General features: G+C 63.6%; 1 protein-coding gene across 2 annotated transcripts; it reads right to left on the bottom strand.

Moving 5' to 3' along the window:
• Positions 1-3,975: 3,975 nt before the first annotated feature.
• PTGES (prostaglandin E synthase) lies at positions 3,976-9,970 on the bottom strand. 2 transcript variants are annotated; one of them, XM_054174490.1, is made up of 5 exons: positions 9,523-9,970; positions 8,911-9,092; positions 7,432-7,514; positions 5,367-5,612; positions 3,976-4,215 (listed from the first exon to the last, which is right to left on the bottom strand). In XM_054174490.1, exons 2-5 carry the CDS (start codon positions 9,016-9,018, stop codon positions 4,065-4,067), a joined length of 588 nt encoding a protein of 195 aa, XP_054030465.1. In that variant the 5' UTR covers positions 9,019-9,092; positions 9,523-9,970; the 3' UTR covers positions 3,976-4,064. The 2 variants fall into 2 exon arrangements, with proteins under 2 accessions (XP_054030465.1, XP_009894490.2); XM_009896188.2 differs by having other exon boundaries at positions 9,472-9,970.
• Positions 9,971-16,867: the final 6,897 nt, after the last annotated feature.

The following is a 16,867-nucleotide window of genomic DNA, read 5'->3' on the forward strand; positions in this document are numbered from 1 at the left end:
GACCCGGCACCGCCTGCAGCCGGGCAGGGGCGGCGGGAGCAGGGGCTGGGGGAAGCCAGGCTCCCTCTCACCCTCGGTCTGTCCCTTTCGGTGGCTTGTCACAGGACCCTCCCGGGGGGGCTGTGTCTCTTTGTTCCTCTGCGTGCGGGGGGCTGGGAAGTTGGTGTCAAAACAACTCTTGTGAAATACTGCAGGAATAAATATTTTACTGAGTGGAGAGCTGGCCCTGGGCACCGCCAGCCCTGGGCACCGCCAGCCCTGGGCACCGCCAGCCCGGGGCTCCGGGCACCGCCAGCCCGGGGCACCGCCAGCCCGGGGCACCGCCAGCCCGGGGCTCTGGCCCTGGGCACCGCCGGCCCTGGGCACCGCCAGCCCGGGGCACCGTGCACCGCCAGCCCGGGGCTCCGGGCACCGCCAGCCCTGGGCACTGCCAGCCCGGGGCTCTGGCCCTGGGCACCGCCAGCCCGGGGCACCGGTCCCGCTGCTCACTGCACTTTCTCCCCCTGCCCTGGACGGGCAGCAGGGGCAAGGAGAGAGGAACCTAGGCAAGGGGAGGGGAGCCATGGCCTGGCCACCTTCACCTGGCATATTGGTGGCAGCTGGCAGCTTCCCCCCAGGGCAACATCCTGGGATGCTGGGGGTTGGAAGGGACCCCCAGGGATCATCGAGTCCCAACCCCCTGCCTGCAGATCCTGGGGCAGATTCCTCCAGCGACTCGTGGCTGCTAGCTGCTGGAAGTATGTCACTTATTTCCTGCCTGGACTGTCCCAGCTTCAGCTCAACTCCCACCAGAGCAGAAGGTCTCCAGCAGGGGTCTGCCAGCTCCCAGGAGCTGCTGGTCTGCAAGCCAGGAGACAGAGAAGTGTGGAGAGCTGCAGCTCCCCTGGCAGGGTCTGTACCCCGCAGGGGAGGGACGTGCCAGGGGGAAGGCTGGCAAGGAAGAGGAGCTCCGAGGCACTGTGCTACCTCTCCTCCCCTTCCAGCAGGGGGATTTTCCCTCCTAGGAAGCGGTCGTGGACACACATCGCCAAACGGCGTCTGCGGGAGAGCTGAGCTCCGGGCACCACCACCGCAGCTGGGGAAGGGTTGCAGGAACAACACCTGCAGGGATGCCAACCTGGTTATCCCAGTCCTGAACGGATCGCACGGGGAGCAGTCGGAGCATCCTCCTGCGCCCTTCCGCTGAGCCCTTCTCCCTCTGGCGGCAGCAGGAAGGTCCAGAGCCCCCCCGAGTCCTGCTGACGCCCCCTACCAGCTGCAGAAACAGGGAGAGGAGAGAGACGCAGAACCAAATGGTTCGGGATGGAAAGAACCTTAAAGGCCATCGAGTCCCAACGCCACCGCCATGGGCAGGGACACCTCCTGTCCCGGGAGGAGCTGTCCCGGGGCTGCCGTGGTCACCCCAGACTCTGCGCCGTTCGGAAGGAGCTTCTGCTCCCTGCCGCTGCTGTTCTGCTCACTGCTGCTCCCTTCCAACCCCCCCAAGGAAGCAGCCCAAGGTGGCAGAGCCTTTGGGAAGCTGGGTGGTGGCTGCCTGCTGGGGGTGTGAGGGTCGCTGACAATGTGGGAAGGAGAATGGGACGAAAGTTCCTTTGCGGTGGGGGCTACAAAGCAGGAAGAGACCTTGCGGGCAGGCACGGAGCGAGCATGGCCAGGAGCGACGCAGAGCAGCCCCTGCTCCTGTGCTGGTGGGCACAGGAGTGGACCTGAGCCTCCTCCTCGGCCCACGCCCCAGGAGGGGCAGGGGCAGAGCCCCCGCAGGGTGCTCGCAGCCACACGAGGGTGCTGCAGCCCCGCGCAGCGCAGCCCGCGGCGCCCCGGGACAGGGACCCTCTGCCGCCCTGGGGCTGCCACCCACGCCACGAACAGAGGACATCTCGCAGCTCAGCTCCGGAACCGGGCAGAAGGGCCCCGGTGGATCAAGTTTTCCTTGTGCCAACCTGACCCTGGCGCAGAGGGGCAGGGACAGAGGGGACAAACCTCTGGGATGTCCGAAGGCTCTTCTGGCTCTCCCGAGCGAGGGGACCTGCGCCACAGGAGAGTGCCCAAGGGGGGTCTTGGTCCCAGACCCTCCAGGAGGAGAGACCTGGGAACGTGAGGGACCCTGGGGCTGAGCTGGCTGGAAGCCTGCGTGGGCAAGTGGCTTGTGCTGGGTCTCCACTTGCTGGTCCCTCACCCCCAAGCACTTTGTGCTCAGCAGGCAGGGGACAGCTCCTGGTGGTGTGAACCACATCCAGATGCCTGAGCCCCAAAGCCCAGGGCTCTGCAGCCCCAGGGGGCTTCCACACCGTTGCCATCTCAGGCTGGAGCCTGGGGTGAATGCCAAGCTGTTGGCACATACAACGCACCCCAAACCCCACAGCCTGGCAGAGGCACCCAGCAGCCACACTCACCTGGAGCTGGGGGAGACCCTGGGCACAGCCTTCCCCCACACCAGTGCCAGAGAAAGGAGGTGGGAGCCTTGGGATACGACTCGGGAGCAGGCAGGGGATGCTTCGGCTCCTCAGTCACACAGACACCAGGGGCTGTGCCCGGGGGAGAGCCAGCAGCTTCCCACCCCCTGGGTGCTGGCAGAGCGCCGCTGGGGTGGCGCTGAGCAGGGTCCATCCTGCCCCCCACCGAGCTCCGCGGCGCTTCCAAAGCGGCACAATGGTTTGGCCGCTCCGAAGCCTGCCCTGGGGGCTCTCTCTGTTTGTTTGTGTGGAGCCAGGAGAGTTCACGTTCCCAAGCCTTCCCCCGCAGCCACTACAGCAGGGCTGCTTGGGTTTTTTGTTGGATACAAAAGCAGCAAGCAGAGCTCTGCCTGTAACCTCAGCTCCCCTGAGCAGGGCACCAGCCCCAGGCACCAAACAGGCTGCTGAGGAGAGGCTGAAGGAGCTCTGGGAGCCTGGGGGTGGGGGTTCTGCTGCCCCATTTCTTCCTTTCCAAGCCAAGAATTTCAGCCTGAGCTCCATTTCTAACCACAGCAACGTGCACTGGGGAGAGGCCATCTTGGAGAGCCTCTGCCGTTCCCGTTTGAAAGCAAAAAGCACAAGGGAGAGGGCAAAAAAAGTCATTCAAACCTACCCAGTGGAGTCATTGAGTCCATCTCAACGCAGGCACCGCTGGGGCAGCACCTCCCAGGCACCAGCAGCTAAAGAAGGCAGCACAAAGCCCAAGGAAATGCCCAGTTCCCAGCAGCCTGCAGCCAGGAGAGGGCTGCTGAGCAGAGACCTCGGCCTGAGAGCAACCAGATCCTACCTGCGCTGCTCCTGCTGCCCTCCAGGGCTCAGGCACCGGCAGGGTGGGAAGGGAACTCGCTGGGACCAAGCATCTCACACCACCAGCCTGCTCTGGGGGAGCTGGGGGGGGGGGGGAGGAGGGTTGGGGGAACACCGAGTTTTGGAGCAACCTGCTCCTCCAGGAAGGTAAACCCCAGCAGGGCTGCCCAGCAAGCTCCAGCTTGGCTGCATTTAAAGGATCAGCACCAATGACACACACCTGGGGGAGAGCTGCCTCTGCGGGGGCAGGTGAGTGCTGGGGCGAGGAGCCAGGGGGGCTCCAGGCTCTGGGGGGGGGTTAGCAAAGCCCCCAGCAGCTGGGGACCCATCCCCCTGGGGCTGGAGCCAGCTGCTCCCCAGCTGCTGCTCCCGAAGGAAGGATGGATCAGAGCACGAGGAGTTGTTTTTATTGGGAGCGTTTGCTTCCTGCCACCAGGACGCAGCAGCAGCAGCAGGGACACGTACAGGGGCTGGAGAGCTTGTGCTCCGTGTGAGGAGGGCTGTGCACGGCCCAGACTTCTGCTGAGCTCAGCAGAAGTGGCCAAAGCGCTGGAGCTGCAGCCCTGCCCATGGCAGAGCAGAGCTCTTTGCTCCAAGCCTCACCCCACAGCTTAGCCCAAGGCCACCTCTGCACCGGGCTCAGGAGCCCCTGGTGCAGAAGCTGCTACCCAGGCTGGGCAAGGGCTCAGGGCTGGTGTTTCAGCCCCCACTTCATGCACACAGGAGCTCAGTGAGGTCTCAGCAAGAGCATCTCCAGGGGGTTAAGGGAGCAGCTTTGGTGCTTGGGACAGCTGGAAGGGGAATTTATTCTCTGTCCATCCTGGTTTCCTCCTTTGGTCCTGGTGGAACTCTTGTGTTGTCCTCTGGGCAGAGAGAGAGCAAAACCTTCCTCCTGCCTTCTCCTCTGTAGGGGAGCTCTACTGTGTGCTGCTGCTGCCTGGACCAGCCCCTGGCACTTGGTGACAGCAGTGTGGCAGAGGAGCTCATGAGTGGTTGGCATCCTGCCACACCCTGGTCCCAGCCTCTCCTCTCCAACAGAAGACCTCAGGCAGTGCCACGGAGCAGCAGTGTTCTCCCGGGGGGCAGTTGAGGGCCACCAGCTCAGCCAGGCCACACAGCAGACAGCAGGAGACAGCTGAAAGAAACCTCCCAGAGCAGCCAGGGCACATTCCCCAGGTAGCAGCAACCGTCCTGCAGCCAGGGCAAGGCTGGCACGGGGGCAGAGATCCAGGCTGCTGCCCTGGGAGCCTTCTCAGGCTTCAGCAGCAGGTGAAGGCAGGTCCCAGCCTCGGAGAGAGCTCTGCCTGCAAACCCTGCTTGGTGTGGGCACCTCGGGCTCCCCACAAATCCCAGAGCTTTGTGCCTGGCTCCCCGTGGAGGGGGCCAGGGATTCCTGCTGGCTGCTCCAGGAATGTCCTTTCTGCACCCTGCCAGGAGCAGGGAAAGCTGCGGCTGGCCGGGAGCTGCCGAACGCTGCCCGCGGGGCTGCTCCCGGGGGCCAGGGGCACCGAGCACTGCGGTGGCTGCCACATCACCCCTGAGGTTTCAGCTTCCAGGAGCCTGATGGGCACCTGCCTCCTGACCCCCTCGTGGGAGAGGGAAGCTCAGGGAGCCCCCTCCCCACTGACCCCGGGGCTGGTTTCTAGCCCCCTCTGCTGCCACCCACATCTGCTGACCAGGAGGCTGGTGGGACCCTCGTGATTTCCCCTTCCTGATCCAAAGGCTATTCATGACCAAGGGCACAGCTTCCCCTTCCCAGCTCCAAACTGGCCAGAGAAGCTTCCTGCCTCCAGCGAAGCCCCTCCCGGAGGGGCAGTCCAGCTGCTTTCCCCCTCCCACCCTCGGCAGGACCAAGCCGAAGCTGCCTCTGCATCCCCTCCCTGCCCCGTGGTGAGGTGTGCCCCTTCTCTTTGGCAGCTCCCCTGCCCAATGTCCGCAGCGCAGGGACGTTGCCAAGGCTGCACTGAGCATCCCCGGGGCACAGGTGGCATCCCCGGGGCACAGCCCCCGTGCCCACACACTGCTGCACGCTCCCAGGCAACACCCAGCCCAGCTGGGGGGACCAGGACGAGGGGGTTGGGAGGGTGGGGGCTCAGTGGGCATTACCAGTACGGGGTGGTGGCAAGGAGGATCTGCAGAGCCATGGAGAAGCAGGGCAGCTGTGCCAGGCTGTATGCCAGGGAGCGTGTGGGGGCCCTCAGCTGCAGCAGGTAGGCGACGGTGTGGACGATGCGCCCCAGGCAGAAGATGAGGAAGTGCATCCTGGCCACCGCGGGGCTGGGATCCAGCAGGGAGTAGATGGCTCCGAGGAAGAGGAAGGGGAAGATGTTCTCCATGTCATTCCGGTGTGCCCTGGGAGGGAGATGAGGCTGCTGCTCCCCACCAGGCTGCCCTGCTGCCGCCCATCCCTTCCGTGCCCACCCAGCCCCAGGCAGCAGGATCCCAGCCCCGGGCCTGCCCCTGGGGGGCTGCACGCCTGAAGCTCACTCTCCCCCCGACAGCTGACAGCTCGAGGGTTGGAGCCCTTCAGCGAAGCGAAGCAGAGAGCCCAGGGAGCTGTGAAAGCCCCAAGCTGGTGCAGCTCCTGCTGCTGTAGCAGCCGTGCCAGGAGGGCTCGGTGGGGGTGGGAGCCTGCAGAGGGAGGAGCTGCATCCCCTGCCAGACCGACAGCATGGAGGGGAGGTGCAGGAAGCTCCTCCTGGCCAGACAGTCCCCGGGCAGAGCCAACCCTTCCCAGACACAAGCACAGGCTTGCTGCTCACAGCCCCCAGCCCAGGGCCCCATCTGCCATCCCAAGCCAGCATCAGCTCTGTGGGCACCACCACAAACCCCTCCTGGGGCCATGGGGATGAGACCCTTGCTTTGTGGTCAGCAGTGCGGGGACAGGGCAGCTGCCAGACCCCCACCACCCCATCCTGCAACAGCCTCTGGGGCCTGGGGGTTCAGCAGGGCTGGGAGGGCAAACAGGAGAACAGGGAGCAGGAAGGGGGGAAAAAAGCCACTTGTGGTTCCAGAGCTGAGCTGTGGCCAGGGACCCCTCTGGGAGGCGAGGGGGGACCCTCCCTGCCCTGCCTGCCCTGCCCAGACCCCACAGCCTGGCCATGGCTCTGCTCCCCTCCTGGCAGCACCTGAGCATAAACCCCAACCCCAGCCTTGCTGAGGGCAGCACCTCAGGCTTCCCCTGCCCTGCCCAGGGCTGTGGACAGCCAGCCAGGACCAGCTCCTTGTGCTGAAATTGCTCAAGTCAGACCCCAGGCCCCCCCAGGTCTTGGCTGCAGCTCCAGTTCTTTATTTCTATGGAAATTCACTTTCTGACTAAGCAGAGGAGGAGGAGGAGGAGGAGGAGGGGGAGGAGGAGGAAGGAAGATTATGGGCACTACTATTTTCTTTTTCCTAGCAAGGAAGCAGCTCATTTGTCATCCTCCTCCCCCTAAGCCTGGGGATTAGGTGGCACTGGGTGGTTTGTGGAGCAGACCTTGCAGGCAGTGGGAGGTGGGAGGTGAGGTCCCCACCCGCAGCAGAGCTGGTGGCTGAGGGCTCAGTGACAGCCAGGCACAGCTCCAGCCCCTTCCCTGCACGTCCCAGTGACTCAGCCCAGCATGAGGGGCACCTCCTCTGGGTAAGGGGGGCTGCAAACCAAGCCTGGGGCTGAATCTCCCCTTGGTTTACCTCTCGGACACTGTGAGCCCCATGGGAGAGGGCTATAGGAGGCAGATCAAGTGCAGGCTCTTCCCAGCCCCCCAAAGAGGGCAGCTGCACACAGCACTGGGACCAGGCACACAGCTCCCTGCCCCAGCTGTGCAGGGGTCTGGGGGGGTCTGGGGTCTGTGCCAGAGCAGGGCACAAGGAGCCCAACCCTGGGATACCAACCTGCAGCCTGACACCACCCTGGCCACTAAACCCTGGCCCCAGGTGCCATGGCCACAGGTTTCCTGAAGCCCTCCAGGGACAGGGACTCCACCACCCCCCCGGGCAGCCTGTGCCAGTCCCTGACCGCTCCTGCGGCACGGCAATTGCTGCTAACCCCCAGCCCTGCCCTGGCACCGTGCTCCTGTTAAAGATTAAGCTGCTCTGGCGTGCAGAGCGCCAGAGCCCAGCTCCAGGCATCCCCTGCTCCGTTCGGGAGCCCTCCTCGCCCCTGCAGCCGCCAGGGCTGCCCCGCGGTACCCACCTGCGGCAGCGCTCCACGGCGGGGTCCTGGCGGCAGAACTGCAGCCCCCCGTTGCGCAGAGCATCCTCGGGGTTGGCAAAGGCCTGCAGGAGACAGCCCCACACCTGGGCACTGAGCTGGGCTCGGCAGGAGCTTTGCTCCGCAGCTTTAAGAGCGGGGGGAGGGGTGGGGGTCTCTTCCCGCCCCAGTTTCTCTCCACCCTTCACCAACAGAGCTGCCCCTGCCTGTGCCTGGGGCTCAAGCCCTGCACCCCCGCAGGGGTTTTCCCTCTCTCTGAGGAAGCCTAAGCCTGCCCCCTGAGCAGGTCCCACAGCAGGGGCTGAAGGGGGCCCCAGCCTGATCCCAGTCCACGGCTCCCAGGGAAACCGTTTAACTTCGGCAGCCCCCAGGCAGGATCCGTGCTGGCACAGAGCTGGCAGGCACCGGATGTGGCACCCAGAAGACAGCCCTGGTTGGTTCCCCCTGGCGAGGAGGAGCACTCCCCGGCTGCCTTTGTGGCAGTGGCACTGTGACTGCAGCCAGCCCCGAGGAAATCAGATCCTGACCTAATGAAGTTACAAACAAAAGTGATTTACAGGAGCTGCCCAGCTCTGCTCAGAGGCTGCTCCTGGGGGACAGGCAGCAGCTTCCCTCTGCAGCCTGCACAGGACCCTGGTGCTGCCTCTAGTCATTAACAAGCCCAGAGTGCCCCAGGGCTGCAGCATCCTCAGGGGAGAAGCCAAATCAGCAGCTCCAGTGACACTGCAGCACGGGGATCACCCCCGGCGTTTGAGCTGAGAGCAGCAAGCTCCCTCCTGCTCCACTGATGCAGCTGGAAATCCATCAGGTACCTCGAAACAGCTCCTGCTGAGCTCTGCCACGAGTTCAGTTTAGGCTGTGGGTGATAGAGGTCCAGCTGCCCCCAACTCCTGCCAGCAGCCAGAGCTCCCTGGACTTCCCCCTGTGCCCAGGAGCCATTTCCTCCACCTCATGTTTGCATTCCCCACGGCTCTCTGCCCTCCTGGGGAGTTCACAGGCACCCAGCCCCTGAGAGCTCCAAAGCTTTCTGCTCCACTGCAAGTGGCAAAGCCCTGTTGCAAAGATTTCTTCTTGAACCTCTTCTCCTCCTCCCTTTCCCCCCTCCCAGGCGCAGTAACTGAGCTGCGAGCAGCCTGTTTGCAGAGGCAGTTCACCTGCGTGGCGAGTTGGATCCCAGCCTGCTGTTTAGATTGGGAGTCAGAAAGCACAAACATCAGGCTGCAGATGGCAGAAACAAACACAAAGAGCCCAAGAGAAGTGAGATATTTATCTGCTGCAGCTCCCAAACATGTTTTGCTTTCAAGTCAGCTCAAAGGAAACTCAGCTTGCTGCAGGAAAACTTTGTTGGCCCTTTGGAGGAGTACAAGAAGAAAGAGAAACCACAGAAACCCAGGGGGGAGGGGGAAGAAAACCAAAAACCACACAGAAAGGGAGAAGAAGGCAAAGGAAAGTGGCTCTCACCTTCTTTCTGAGCCTGACTTGTCCCGTGATGATGGCAACAACGAACATCTTCACGATCAGGACGGTGCTGTAGAAGGCGAAGCACAGCAGGACCTCGTTCTGCAGCATGCTGCGGGAGCTGCCGCTCGGTCGCCTGCAGCCCTGGGAGCCGGCGGAGGTCTTGCCGGTGCTGGGAGAGGGCTCTGCGAGAGGGGCAGGAAGAGCCGCGCTGGAACAGCACCAGCCATCAGCTCTGCCCTCAGCCGGAGCCCACAGCCCGGCACGGCCCCGGCAGGACCCTGTGGGAATGCTGCTGGGGAGCCGAGTCCGGAGCAGGACGTCGCAGGCTGCTTCTGCTCCTCACCCCCTGCCACCGGCAGCTCCCTGAGGATGTGAGGCCCCAAGCTGGGATGCAGCCCCCTCGGCAGCGTGGGCCGTGGTGAGGCTCAGCCTGGGCACAGCTCAACCTCTCACCTCCCAAACCCAGCCCCCCAGGGTGCCCCTGCCCCTCGCCCCCTCCGGCTTGTGCCCAGAGGGATGGAGCTGCGCTGAGCATCCCTCGCCCAGCCGGGCAGTGCTTACCCACGGACTGGAGCTGAAGAAGGAGGAGTCAGGAGGAAGGTAGGCACCCACCTCAGCCACATCCAGCCCTGTGCTCTGCTCTGCCTCTGTCCCAGCTCCAGCAGTCCACTCCTCCGCGGCCTCGCTTCCAGTACTCCCCAGTCCCGCCCAGCGCCGGCTGAGCGCCGCAGTGGTGCAGGCAGCCCTGCCCTGCCCAGCCACCTGCCCGGGGATGGGCACTGCCTCCTCGCCCCAGCAGTGCCCAGCACCAGGAGTGTCCAGCCTGGAAGCACATCTGCTCATGGACCCCAAAGCTGCAGGAGCAGCCTCCCCCCTGCCTGGCCCCGCAGAGCCCTGGTCCTGCTGCTCCGAGGGGCTGGCTCGGGGCAGCTGGAGGCATTTTGCCCTCGGTCTGGGAAGTGGCCTTGGAATTTGGAGCTGGCTCTCTGCAGCCACCAGCCCCTGGTGAGGGCAGAGTGGGATCTAAGCCTCTGCAGGTAGCTGGGCTGCTCCTCCAGTGCAAAGCCTTTAACTCCTTCTTCCCCAGTCCTGGCCCCAGGGAGCAGGAGCAGGGAGGCTGGCAGCAGCCCCCCAGGGCTGTTGGTGCTGAAGGGATGGACCTGAGCTTTTTCAGGGAAGTGGCAGCTGCCAGAGCTGAAGTGGGACATGGGCACTCTGAGGAGTTCCCTAACTAGCTGACATGTTGGGATAAAAAACCCCAAGCAGTTCCAAGCCACAACTGGAAAAGAGCAATGGGCAGTGAGGAGGCTCTGTCCTTCCCCAGCCACCTCCCCAAGCCATCTGCCCAAGCCTCAGTGCCTCCAGGGCTTAGCAACTTCTTAACTGCCATTGAGCAAACCCATCCTGCCCTGCCCCAGAGGGTCCAGAGTCACCCCAGAGCAGCACTGTGCCCAGCTCTGGTCCTGGCATCAATAGAGGCTGTTGCACAAGGGCAGCGATGGGCTGCTGGTGGCATCCTGCTCCCCAGGGTGCTGGAGTGAAGCTAAGGCAGCCTCCTGCTGTGGGCACAGTGACCCAGGGCCAGGGATGGGGGCAGGAGCTGGGTTGCATGGGGCAGGAGCTGGGTTGCATGGGGCAGGAGCTGGGTTGCATGGGGCAGGAGCTGGGTTGCATGGGGCAGATGCAGGCTGGCTGCTGCAGGAGCAAGCTCAGAAGGACACTCACCTCCTGGGCAGCCTCATCCCACCAGCTGTGGAAGAGTTTTTCTCCTGCCACTCTCAGCTGGGACAGGAGCTGTGTTCCAGCCACCCCAGCCAAGGGCTGAGCTCCTCCTGTGCCCATCCAGAGCAGCTGAGCTTCCCCCCTGCAGCTCCAGTCCCTCCCTGCCCCGTGCTGCCCCCAGCCTGCCTGGGCAGGGCTCAGAGCCAGAAGCCCCCTTGAGCCCTGCACCTCCTTTGTGTTTGCCCCTGACCCTTCCTCCCTGCAGCTCTGCTGCCCTGCTGCTGCCAGCCCACAGCTGCACCACTCACCACGAGGCACAGCTCAGCCCCAGGACACTCTGCAGAGCTGAGAACCTCAGACTCTTGGCTTCAGGAGGTGGTTGGCTGCTGCTGGTCACCACCAGCCTGGCGTCAGGGCGGCTGCAGGGCAAGTCCCAGCACAGCCCAGCGTGGAGCAGCACAGCCCAGCAGGGAAGGCCTCCACTGGGCTGCTCCCCGGGCTGGGAAGGGGGACACCAGGACCCCCCCTGCCGTGTGGATTCACTGTGCTGCCACCAAGCAGTTTCCCAGCCCCCCAGGGCCCCTGGAGGCAAACTCCAGCCCAAAGCCTGCTCCCTCCACAGGGCTGAGGCTCAGAGTGGAGACCTCGGTGGCCACAGATGGGGTGGTGCAAGGGCCAGCCCAGCCCTGCAGCAGGGAGCAGACTTTCTCCAGCAGCCTCCTGCCAGCTCCCCTGGCAGCCCAGGTCTGGGGCAGGCAGCACAGCAGAGCCTCCATGGGGGAGGATGCAGCCCAGGGGCTCCTCAGCAGCGAGGCCTTTCCCTTCCTGCACCTCCCTCCCCTCCTGGGGCAGTGCACTCACCTCAGTGAGCAGCAGGAATATGCACAAGCCTGGTACCACCTGCAGACATGCCAGGGCCTCTCCTGCCAGGGCCTCTCCTGCCAGGGCCTCTCCTGCCAGGGCCTCTCCTGCCAGCCACTTTCTCCTCAGTGTGACTCAGGCTTGGCTGGGAGCCCTGGACACTTGGCACCAGCAGCACAACTTGGCTGGGCACAGCCCACTGGGGCAGCCCCAGGCAGGGGTGCTGAGTGGGTGCTGGGGGTGCTGGGTGGTTCTCTGGGCAGAGGAAGCTGGGGGCTGGGTTGGGTTTTTTCCTGCTGCTTGTGCATTTCAGACACTTTCAGCAGCACTGAGGGCTGTGGCTGGCACTGCAGCACACTGGGCATGGGCAGAGGGGCAGAAGGTGCCTGCCAGGCAGCTGCAGTGCCCCTGGAAGGTGACTCCTCCCGTGGAGGGGTCCCACACAAGGCAGGGCACAGCCCCAGTGGCACCTTCCTGGCTTTCCTGACCCGAGGCAATGCAGCTGGCAGGAGCTCAGCCACCACATGGACCCTGGCAGAAGCAGCCTGCTGATGCCAGCAGCCTGATCCCCCTCCAGGGATCACATCCTGCCAGGGCAGGGCCATTCTTTACCCACACCAGGTCCTAGGGGCACTTTGCCTGCAAACTACAAGCTGTGCCTCGAAGCCTTTAGCACAGGAGGGCTCAGCCCAGGACCAGAGCTCCCCAAAGCCAGCCCCAGGAGCAGAAAAGGCTGCAGTGGGCAGAGAGATGGTTAGCAAGAGCCAGGGGCAGGCTTTGAAGGGTTTAGTGACCAGGTGAGGCTGAGCCCAGGAGCTGTGGGGAGCAGAGGAAGGCTTTTGCTGGAGGAGGAACCAAGCTGCAGCAGGCAGAAGGAATGAAAAATCCATGGGAGATGCTTGAGCAAAGCACTGACAAATAGCAGCCTCTAATGCCAGCCTCTAATGCCAGCCTCTAATGCCAGCTCCCAGTGCCAGCTCCTAGTGCCAGCCCCGCTTGGGAAAGCTCGTGGGAAAAACCCACCCTTGGTTCCTGCAGGGCTGGATCCTCACCTGAGCAGCTCAGTGGCACCCCAGGATTACAGCTCACTGCTGCCATGCTGGAGGATCTCCTGGTGCCAGCTGCACAGAGGGTTGGTTGTGTAAGCAGCTGGCAGCTCTGCTGGGGTGGCACAGCCTGGGCTCCAACCTGACCTCAAAGGGCTCAGACTTCCCAAAGCTTTCCCAGGTGAGCAATTCCATCCCACAGCCTGGGCTGAGCAAAGGGCCCCAGGGGACCACTCCAGGCTGGAGGAGACAGGCAGGCAGTGGCACATCTCCAGCCTGCTCCCACAGGCTGCTGCAGAGGGTGCAGAGCCCAGCTGGGACCCATCCTGCCTGCCCCGGGCCCACAGCTCCCACTGCTGCCTGCTCCCAGCACACAGCCCTGGGCTCTGCAGTCATGCCCTGCACCCAGGGCCCCCCAGGCTGTCTCCACTTCTGGGCACTGCAGTGTAAGAAGGACACTGAGGGCTGGGGTGGGCACAGGGAAGGGCAACAAAGCTGCAGAGGGATCTGGAGCACAGGGCTGGGGAGGAGCAGCTGAGGGAGCTGGGGTTGGTTAGTCTCAGGAGGCTGAGGGGAGACCTCATTGCTCTCCACAACCTCCTCTCCCAGGTACCTAACAACAGGACAAGAGGAGATGGCCTCAAGCTGCCCCAGGGGAGGGGTAGGGTGGAGATCAGGACCAAGTCTTTGCTGTGAGAGTGCTCAGGGACTGGCACAGGGAGGTGGTGGAGTTCCCATCCCTGGAGCTGTGCAAGGAATGAGATGTGGCACTTCAGGACAGGGTGCAGTGCTCATGGAGCTGCTGGGCAGAAGGTTGGACCTGACCTCAGAGCTCTTTCCCAACCTTAATGACTCTCTGACTCCGTGAGCCCCTGGCTGCAGCCAGCCCTGGGAGATCTCTGGAGCCCAGGGGAGGTGTGAGAGCTTTGGGGGATCACTGAAGGTGTTCTCCCCATGTCCTCTGCTCAGCCAGCAGGGAAAGTCACAGCACTGCGATGCAGCTTCTCCCCCAGAGGGCTGAGGTCCCCTTGCTTCACCTGCAGCCCCCATCTCCCACCCCCTGGGCTCCTCACTGCTCCTTGCAGCATGCAGAGGGCAGAAGATGCTGCAGAGGCACCCAGCAGTGCAGCCAGCACCAGGAGCAAAGGAGATGCTTCAGGCTGAGGCAGATTTGGTCTGGTCTGCATCCTCCACTGGCTGCACTGGAGCTACCTGAGAGGCAGCAAGCAGGAAGAATGTGAGCTCAGACTCTCCCCAAGAGCCCTTCAGGCTCAGCAGCACGGCTGCCTGCAGCAGGAGAGGCCTGGGGCAGGGGGCAGCAGCTCTGGGGCTCAGGCAGAGGAAGCTGCTGCTCCTCAGCTGACCCTGGGACAGGGACCAGGCCCAGGGCCATGTGAGACTCACTGATACTTCCTCCTGCATTCTCCATCCAGCTCCAGCCCCAGTTCCAGCCCCAGTTCCAGCCCTAGTTCCAGCCCCAGCCCCAGCCCTGCTCCAGCCCAGCCCCAGTTCCAGCCCCAGTTCCAGCCCTAGTTCCAGCCCCAATTCCAGCCCCATCCCCAGCTCCAGCCCCAGCCCCAGCCCCAGCCCCAGCCCCAGCCCTGCCCCAGCCCCAGTTCCAGCCCCAGTTCCAGCCCCAGCCCCAGCTCCAGCTCCAGTTCCAGCCCCAGCCACCAGCCCTTCCCATGAGCTCCCAGGCTGCTGCCCTGCTCTCAGCCACCCTCCTGCCCCACTCTGTCCCACCCAGCCTGGCTGCAGGGCAGTCACTGCACCCCTGGCTGCTGTGGCAGCAAAGGAGACCCTGGCAGAGAAGGCAGCAGGCTGGGAGTGTGTGAGGCAGACCATTTGCTCTCTCCTGAGCCTCAGATGGATTCCTGCCTGGACTTTCTCTTAGAGGAAGGAATTCCTTGGCTGTGCTCCTCGGGGCCTCCAGGGACATGATCCTGCTGGGAGAGGGAGCAGGCAGGAGAGAGCAGAAATGGCTTCCTCAGCCCCAGCTGGCTCAGGAGCTGCTTTGGTAGAGCTGCACCTGCCACGGGTGCCACAGGGCAGTGAGGGGGCACAGAGCTGGGGGGGGAGGCTGGCACCTCTCACTGAGCCACACCACAGCAGCTCCTCCCAGGAACCAGACTCCCTCAGCTGTAAACAACAGGCAAGAAGCTGAGGCTGCTCCTGCCCCAAAGCAGAGAGTTTCCCTGCCAGACTGGGACAGAAGAGAAACAAAACCTGCTGCCAAGAACGTCAGAGCTGGGAAAGGTTTCCAAGGCCTCAGGCTCTGCAGAGCTGTGCAGGCAGCAGAGGAGGTCTGGTGGGATGCAGAGGAGAAAGTGAAGGATGCTGAGGTCCTGCCTGCCCACACTGGGCTCCAGGGAGCTCAGGGCAGTGTTCCACAGCTCAGAGCAGGGCTGCAGCTGTGGGCCCAGGTCTCAGCCTTGTGTTCAACAGCAGGAGGAGTGCAGGAAACCCAGGGTGGCCTTTCCTCTCCTCCAGTGCCTGACCAAGGGCTGTCACCTCCTGCTGTGCTGATGCACAGGGCTCTGCTCCCCCCCAGCAGTGCAGAGGAGCCCAGCTGAAGAGCTGTGACCTTCTGTGGCAGCTGGTACCTCTCAGCTCCTGGGCTCTCAGCCCTGAGACTCAGGACAGGCAGCAGGCTCCAGAGGTCATCTCCCTGGAAGCCTTCTCAGTCCTCTTCCCAACAGAAAAGCCTTTTCAAGCTGTCCCAGAGACATGGAGACACAGGACAGGAGGGAACTGCCTGTCCCTGACCCCCTCTGAGAGTGGCTGCACCACCCTGGTGACACCAGCTCTGAGGACAGCCTCCCTGCTGGCCCTGCCATGGCTTTCCCACCCCCAGGCTCTGTGTCCCCTCCATCACCCCTAGACTAAACAGCAGCATTTCCTCCCTCCCTTCCTCCAGCTCATGTTTGCCCCAAGCCTTTATCACCCTGGCTCATCTCCTGCACGCTCTCACTCCTCACTGCAAGGTCCTCAGCAGGAGGGTGGCTCAGCTCCTGGGGCAGCAGAGCAGAGCCTTCTTCTCACCAGACAGGACCTGAGGCAGAGCTGCTCAGCAGGCTGAGGTTTGCAGCTGAGCTCACCCTCAGCCTGCAGCCAGGCTCCAGGTGCAAGTCCAAACGTTCCCTTGGCCCTGCACAACCCAAGACATCTGCTGGGCTTGCTTCAGCATCCCAGCAGCCAGGAGAAGGTGGCCCAGTGGCTCCCAGTGGTGGGAGCACCTCAGCCATCCAGCAGCAGGACCCTGCTCAGCTCCCATGCCTTGGTTCTCTCCTGGTTTGCAGGCTGTGTCCCTGGTGCCCCTGAAATCTGCCCTCTGCAGCCCTCCACGAGGAGATCCATGCTCAGCACCAGCACTGCCAGAGCAGCAGGAGGCAGCTCCCTAGCACAGCACACTCCTGCTCCCACAGTGCCAGCAGCTCAGCCACAGCTCAGCTGGGAGGGCTCCCCCAAGAGCAGGAGAGAAGCTGGATGCAGGCAGGAAGGTGGCTGTGGGGAGGGGGCAGGACCACGCTGGGAGATGCTGCACCCAGGTTGGCAGGGCTGGAGCTGTGCCACAAGCAGTCAGGGGCAGAGAGCAGCTGCACTGCACCAGCCCAGGCAGGGCTGTGGGGGTGCTCTGCTGGCAGGGGGGGGGCAGGGAGCCTGCAGGGGGGGTCCAGGGGTAGCCAGCACAGGGCTGAAGCTCTCTGGCCTCACAGACCCCTGGTTCACCCTGCCCCCAGGAGCCTGAGCTCTGAGTCACAAGGTTTAATCCTCCCTTGCCCAGGTGCTGGCACAGCCAGTGCCAGGCAATTACCCTGCAAGTCTCTGTCTGAGCTGTTAGCTCCTGGGACAAGGAGTCCCACGGTGAGGCACGAAGCAAACTCAGCTCCTGACGAGCACCATAAATGTTTTATGGGCTCTGCTTCCCCTCCTGGTGGTGTCAGAGGCACCCAGGGGCTGGGGGAGAGCAGCAGCTCTTGCTCAGCTCTGTCCAGCCTGCTCCTCCCTGTGGCTGTGGCTGTGAACCAGCTCTTACTCACAGCTTTACCGCACTCCCAGTGGCTTCCAGCCCTCTTCAGAGACTCCTCACTGCTTTTCCTCATCCCAGTCATGCCTGCTTCACCCAGCACTGAGGCATGGAGGTGACCAGCCCCTGGCTGCCAGCTGCTCCACCCCTTGCACCCCAGCCACCCCTCGGCCTCCTCTGAGCTCATTTTCCTCCTGAACAGCACAAGAGCTCTCTGGGGGGCTGGGATGACTCTGCACCAAGTCATTGAGTGCTCTGGAGGGGCTACTCCCAAGCTGCAGGAATTCCAGCTATGCTCCTA

This window comes from Dryobates pubescens, chromosome 29 (genome assembly GCF_014839835.1).
Source record: "Dryobates pubescens isolate bDryPub1 chromosome 29, bDryPub1.pri, whole genome shotgun sequence".
NCBI classification, from domain to species: Eukaryota; Metazoa; Chordata; class Aves; order Piciformes; family Picidae; genus Dryobates; species Dryobates pubescens.

Coding starts and splice junctions, on each gene's coding strand:
- PTGES (XM_054174490.1), bottom strand. CDS start 9,018: ATGCTGCAGAACGAGGTCCTGCTGTGCTTCGCCTTCTACAGCACCGTC. Junction 7,515..8,910: donor AAGTCAGGCTCAGAAAGAAG/GTGAGAGCCACT, acceptor TGTCTCCTGCAG/GCCTTTGCCAACCCCGAGGA. Junction 4,216..5,366: donor CTTGCCACCACCCCGTACTG/GTAATGCCCACT, acceptor GCTGTCACCAAG/TGCCAGGGGCTGGTCCAGGC.